Below are 7011 nucleotides of genomic sequence, written 5' to 3' on the forward strand. Positions count from 1 at the left end.
TGAAAGAGTTGTCATCAACATTCTGCCGATTTGGAAATAAATGAAAGACATGAGGTTGTTACTATAAAAGTAATGTTTATATCTATCTATTTCTAGGGGGTGATTCGTGAAATGTACACTCAAGTGGGAGCAGTCCCCTCCACCATAATCTGTGCCATTCATCTCCCATCCAATGGCTCAGATTTCATTTTTCTATTCTTTCACATGAAGCTCAGATTCTATACTAGTTGCTCCCCATGTTGTCAACCCTCCTCCGCCCGCAGGTCGTCATCCCCTCCCCCTTCTATGTCGGTGTGGGAGCGTGGTGATGCCCCTATCTACCAGATGGAGCTCTAATTTCTTCCTCTTTGGGGCTTCAGTAGGGTTGCGCGTGGGCGGGGCATTTGCAGCGGCGATGTTCCTTGGTATGAATAGTGTCTCACACATTAAACCACCGTTCCGATGGTAGTGTCATGATTGATTAAAAGTTTTTTATGATTTTTTTTTTAGGAACCGATGTGTATGGGATGTGCAACAGTGCAAGCGAAGAAAAGAGCAGCACTGACAGTTGGGAGTGGGCACTGGCAGTTGAGAAGGGTACACACCTCTTAACATCTATGGACCTCATAACTAAACGTCGCTTTACTCCTCGATAGCTCACCAACCAAAACAACCAGAAGGGGATGGCAAGCCCGCACCAGATCGCGATGGAGCTCGTCGGCCCCAAGCCCGGCGGATCCTCCTCCGCGGTCGCCGTCCACCACATGTTCGTCGTCGTGGTCGACGGCGTCGAGACGGACATCCACGAGGGCACGCTCCAGGGCAGTCTCGGCAAGGTCACCGTCACCAGCCCCGGGAACCTCTCCGCCGACGGCCTCCGGAGCGTCGTCGTGCGCGGCGGGGGAGGGGGCGCCGTCGTGTTCACCCTGTGCGGCGACGCGGCCGCCGAGGGCGTGGGGTCCGCGTCCTTCGTCCAGTGCGGCGCGACGCGCGTCGACGGCGCGCGGGAGGTGTCGGTCTCGCGGTGCCGGTCCCTGGACGCGGAGCAGGCCGGCAAGGTGACGGTCGAGAGGTGCCGGGAGGCGCGGCTCCGAGGCGGCGGCCTCCTCCGCGCGACCCGCTGCAGGCGGGCCGACGTCGAGAGCTTCGGCGAGGTCCGCCTGGCGCGCTGCAAGGGAGTGCGCGCCGACTGGTGCGGCAGCCTGGAGGTCCAGATGTGCAGGGCCGTCGACGCCAGCCGGTGCGGCGCCGTGAGCGGCGACCGGTGCCGCCGCGTGAACGTCGCCGGCTGCGGCAGCGTCGCCGTGACCCACGCCGTGGTCAAGACGGTGGAGGAAGAGCAGCTGCAGTCGCAGCAAACCGTGTCTCCGCAGTCCAGTGGAAGTGAGTAAGCAGCATCAGTGAATTCGAAATTGCCTGTAATTCTTTGTTGTCTGTACGAAATTGCCAAAGTTTCTGGAACTAAGAGATCCCTACTCAACCGGATCGCGTTTGAATGTATGATGAACACGCCATGTTTCATTGCTTCTACTGGGTTGTTCTCTTCCAAGAACACTCACCTTGGACTTATTGAATCTTTGGATGTCGAATGTATATGTTATAACGCACATAACAATGGATGTACTAAGTGTAAAACGTGTTCTAAGTTCGGGAAAACAGAAACTTAGACAATTTGAATGAACATGTTGGTTATAGACAGACACATAAGTGTTAAGTTAAATTACAAGGACCGAAACGATGTATGATTAGATTTAATTAATATCAGAAAAACTAACGCCCACACGTGTGGGCGTTTGCAGATCGCCCACACGTCTTCATCACCACTCATTTTGCCACGTATGAATAGATGACATTAATAGAAATCTTTTTGGTTTTCGGCTTAAAAATGTTTTATCTCCTAAATAAAAAAGCAAACTAAAAATTCGTTTTCATCATTAAATCCGTCTCGACGAGATCTTCAAAACTAGACCCCATGTTGATACGTTTCGATGATTTTTTTTTTTGCCCAGAAGTTGCCATGATGTTTACACTATAGTTGTCATAGTGCTTAAACTAAAGTTGCCATGTGGCATTTTTAGTTTGTAGATCATGGCAATTTTATTTTTTTATGATGGCAATTACAGTACTTTGACCATGAAAATATTTTTTTATTGAACCATGGCAATTTTAAGTGCATGTATCATGACAATTTTAGTTTATGGTGCATGGCAGGTCTAGTTTCTTAATCTCCGTTTTATAATATGTTAAAATTTATTTTTAAATGTAAAAGAAAATAGTTGAAACATATCATGACAACTTCAGTGTAAATATCATGGCAATTCATGTGCAATAGACATGGCAACTATTGACAAAAAAAATTCGCCGAAATATATCAGTATGAGATCTAGTTTTGAAGATCCCGTCGCGAGGGATTTAATGGTGAAAACGGATCTTCAATCGGATTTTTCATTTAAGAGATAAAACATTTTAAAAACTGAAAATTCAAAAAGATTCTCGCATGCATGCATGCGATGACGTGGCAATCTATTTGCATTAGAGACGTGTGGTAGTTATCGACGTCCATTAAAATTATACCTCTCTCGCAAGGCGATTAGGAAAATCCTTCCTCCCCTCGATCTCCACCGACGAGAGCGTAGATTCGCCTGCCGCTCCGGCGGTCGGTGACGGAGAGAGGATTTCGGGTGCCTCGGATCCGGTTAGTGGATATGTAGGGGTTTTGGTCCTTGCAGGGGCGGCGTTTAGACGGATGGCGGCGCTTCTTCTTCGAGTCGATCTTCCGGGTTTCGATCCTTCACAAGTTTGTCCGTTGAGACGGATTAGACGGAGCTCCGGCGTAGATTCCTGCCAGCTCCTCGGGGCAGCGAGGTTAAAATTTCTTGCCGTGCGTACGCAACGGTGATATTTGGTGTCAGGTTCTTCAGATCGATTCAAGGATTCAATGACGACGACTGCGACTCCGGGGCGTTGGTCCTTATGAGCATGTGCACGAAGACTTTCCGACTGTCATCAACAAGGTCAACCAGGCTCCGGTATGAGAGTGATGACAACGGCGCGTTGGCGGCTCATTCTGGCGGTGGCAATGAGGTGGTCCATGAACCTTGATATAATTTTTATTATGTTTGAGGTGTTTTGCACTTTCGATAAATCTTTATAATAGATCTAATACTTTTCGCAAAAAGTATATTAGAGGGACCGAAACTTAAAATTATATTATCAAGTTAACTTTTTTGACTTGATGGATACAACATTTATTCTCTGGATATACCCCCTCCGTTCCTAAATATAAATATAGGTTTTTTTCAGAGATTCCAATATAAACCACACACAGAGCAAAATAAGTAAATCTACGCTCTAAACTATGTCTATATACATCCGTATGTAGTCTGTACCGAAATCTCTAAAAATACTTATATTTAGAAACGAGGGAGTAGTATATAAGGTTTCGGATAGTTTAGTGATCAATATTAGATTGCAAATTGAAATGTACTACTTGTAAAATTTGTTCAGTTATGTTAAATAGGGTGATGTGTAGTAGTACGTGAACATTTTTGTCGAATTACTTGGATGCCTTAACGAAAGAAATTTTTTATTTCGTCTACTGATGTTACTTCAATCTATAATCATAAGTTTTGCAATATAAAACGTGAACCTAAAGAGCAGTATGTTGAATTAAATATACTTTTATTAGATATCGTATTATATTACCCCCTATGTAAATTAATGTAAGATGTTTTTGTAGTTCAAATCTGATAATTTAATTGTGAAGGTTTAACCATTGATAAACATTTTGATAAGTATATACAACTATTGATTTGGTATACTGACTAATTTTATCTTTTAGTGATATATAAAGATGTCGTCTAAGTCAAGTTATTCGGCAAGTGGAACATCAAAATCTAGCAATTCAGATATTACTACACGGAAGGAGATGGCTCAAGCAGAAAATGAGGATGAAAATGTAATTCTGAATTTAGATTGAAGGTAGACCATGTTCATGCAATTTTGAATAGGTTTACGGATTACATAAAAAATATGCTTTGGAAAATCAAATTTGATGGGTTGCTGAAGTTCCCTGAAATAAAAAAAATACACCTTAAGTTTAGTACATTTCTTTTAAGTGCAATAAGTGTGAAGTATCGATGCATTAAAATATCTTAAAATAGGAAACTGAAATTCTATTCTAGAGATATGCACAAAGTTTTTGGTATTCCGTCTGGACCAAGAGACATTGATGGTGTTGATAGTCAGACAACTGCTGCTTCTATTGATTCCTTGAAGGGTAATATATGTGTGGTTGGGAATGATTCTCACATATCAAAGCAAGCATGAAAAGAATTAGCCAGATGTATAGCAGAGTTATCAAGTGAAGTTGAGAAGGCATGCTTTAAGGTGGTCTATATGAAATTTATTATGGGTCATTTGGTAACACTTTCTTCCAAACATGACTACACACTATGTATGCAAAAGTTCTACACTGATAATCAAGTACAAATTGTACTGAGGAGACATAATAATTTGCCTAGGATTGCAAACTCCGATAAGAGACGCGTAAATCTTATGATTTCCTCTTGCAAGAAAACACTAAATGGTGTAGCAATGTATGATGTGTGCATGCCATGTATTCCATTGTCGAATTAGTTGTCCAACTTAAATTTTATCAAAAGTAATATACAACTATCTTGTTGTACTTGCTTATAGATTGAAATAGCAAAACCTATATGCTATTTGAGGAGTATGATTGATAGGAGATCATACAACTTTCTTGTTGAAAAGTTTGAAAGAACAATGGTTGCCCGAAAAACACAATCAATTGGATTTTTCAATAACATTATGTCAGAGGGTTCATTGAAGAATAATGGAAGTATAAAAAACTTTGAAGTTGTTTGAAAGAATGTGCAATTTTATTACCTTCGACAAGTCCACAATGTATCTTGAATGAAACATTCAGTAATCACATAAGATATAACCCGCAAACTGTAATTTTTTTTATACTTTACATTTTCAAAATTTAATTTATTTAGATGATAGATCTATACTATATTTGAAGGTGAGACATTCTGTGACTCGAGAATTCAAACTAAGGCATGCTAAAAAATGTGAATGGAATATTAAGAAGAATGGTATAATTAGAGAAGGTATTGAATTTATAGACAAAGTCTTCTCGTTGTTAATTCAAAATTGCATGTGTTGCACTCATAGAGGGTTAAGTCCGTGCTTACTTCAGAGAGCAAAACGTCGACATGTATTGGGGGGAAACTTGGTGTTATGTATTCTTGTTCGATTTTAAATAATTGTTATTAGTTATTTTACCTTACTTTATTTTTGCAGGTAATCCAATTCCGCCAAGCATTGTAAAAGAGGTTCATACTCTCAGTAGTGTTCATACAAGATCAGAAGGTAATATTTGTTTCAATCACGTTTTTGTTCCCTCTATTACTATAATTGTCACATCTCAGGATTTTCAATTCTTGGAATGTGAATAACTAAAATAAGGTTCATTAATTTAAAAAAATTGTTTGTGATTGCGTGATCTTAGCTAGTTCTCCCTATGAGTTAACTGATTTGATTGTCATTTGTGGATCATTTTTTGAGAATTATTCACAACCACAAATCATTTAGGGATTATTTATAAAGTGGGTTTTTATCATTTATGCCACAAGTTGTGTCTCACTACTCACTTTTGCCATTAGAAGTTACAACTACTCAAAAATGCCATCGATCCATGAGATGCTTGCTCAAAAATGCCATTAGATATCTAAAAAATGCCATCATTACGTTAGATGTTTTCTCAAAAATGCCATTAGACATTGTTATTTTCACGTCAAACCCGTTGACCTTGTTATATGACAAAAATAAGCCTAGACCCACATGTCGGTCTCTCTATCTCACAATGATAAGTGTGGCCCCACTTGTCAGGAGTAACCAAGCGAATAATTTTACAGGGAAATAAGAACGTTGTCGGGATCAAGTAGGCCCTACACTTTATTGTAGTGAGATAGAGGGAGAGATAGCATGTTGGTCCATAGGTATTTATGTCATTATAACATGGCAAAAAGATTTGAGATCACAATAATGGTGTCCAATGGCATTTTTGAGCATGTGTCTAACAAAGTGATGACATTTTTGAGTGGATGCAATTCGCAGTGGCAAAATTGAGTAGTGGGACACAACCGGTGGCATAAATGATAAAAACCCATTTATAAATGGAAAAATAGTGCTAAAAAATTACGTGTGACTTCTATTTGATTTTGGGTTGGAAAATAATTCTCGTAAATCCCAAATATTGTTGAAACCCTAAATATAAAATTGGAAATTAAATTGAACACTAAAATTATTTAGGGAATAAAATAATAACCCAAAATAAGGTGACAAATAATTTATTCAATTTGGATGAAATGTAATTTCCTAAGTCTCAAGTAGTCTTTTGGGCCATTGCAATTTTCCTAAAAGAATTTGTAGCAAGTTTGATATTTAATAAAATTTAAATTTAAAAGAGAAAGAAAAAACATCAAACCTAACTATGACTCAGCCCATCTACCCCCCCTCTCTCTCTCTCTCTCTCTCTCTCTCTCGTGTGCAGCGCAACAAGGAGGCCAGACCCAATTCCTAGCTCAACATAGTCCCGCGCCTCCCTTTTCTCTAGGCTTCGAGAGACTTCTAGTTGTGGAGTTCTTCTGGGCTCCTGCGCTTCCCGCGCCTCCCAAGTACTCGGAAGCCCTCTCTTTCTCTTCCTCTGTCTCCCTCCCCCTCTCTCTCCTACACCTCCCAAGTACGGACAAAGTCCTTTTAGGCTTCGAGAGAATTGATCTAGTAGTGGAGTCAGCTTTACTTGTTCCTTAAGTAAAGTTGTCGTGTGAGTTTGAAATCTGACCGTTGTAAATGTGTCGGTTGGCCATTGGTTGGGTTGCATGCCCCGCGTGGTCATTTCACCCTCGATACTGCTCCAGATTGAAGCTACTACTATGTAGCACTTCTATGCACCACTTCCAGTGAAGATCTAATCATCAACTTGGCCAAAGAAAACTCATAGAT

The 7011-nt window shown here is 40.6% G+C and overlaps 1 protein-coding gene across 1 annotated transcript; it reads left to right on the top strand.

The window, feature by feature from the left end:
* The first annotated feature begins 572 nt into the window (after nucleotides 1–572).
* Nucleotides 573–1546, top strand: LOC125512368. Its single transcript, XM_048677461.1, has one exon. The coding sequence runs from the start codon at nucleotides 663–665 to the stop codon at nucleotides 1368–1370; it is 708 nt and encodes a 235-aa protein (XP_048533418.1). The 5' UTR covers nucleotides 573–662; the 3' UTR covers nucleotides 1371–1546.
* The last annotated feature ends 5465 nt before the right edge of the window (nucleotides 1547–7011 follow it).

Source organism: Triticum urartu, chromosome 6, assembly GCF_003073215.2.
Source record: "Triticum urartu cultivar G1812 chromosome 6, Tu2.1, whole genome shotgun sequence".
Taxonomy (NCBI): Eukaryota; Viridiplantae; Streptophyta; class Magnoliopsida; order Poales; family Poaceae; genus Triticum; species Triticum urartu.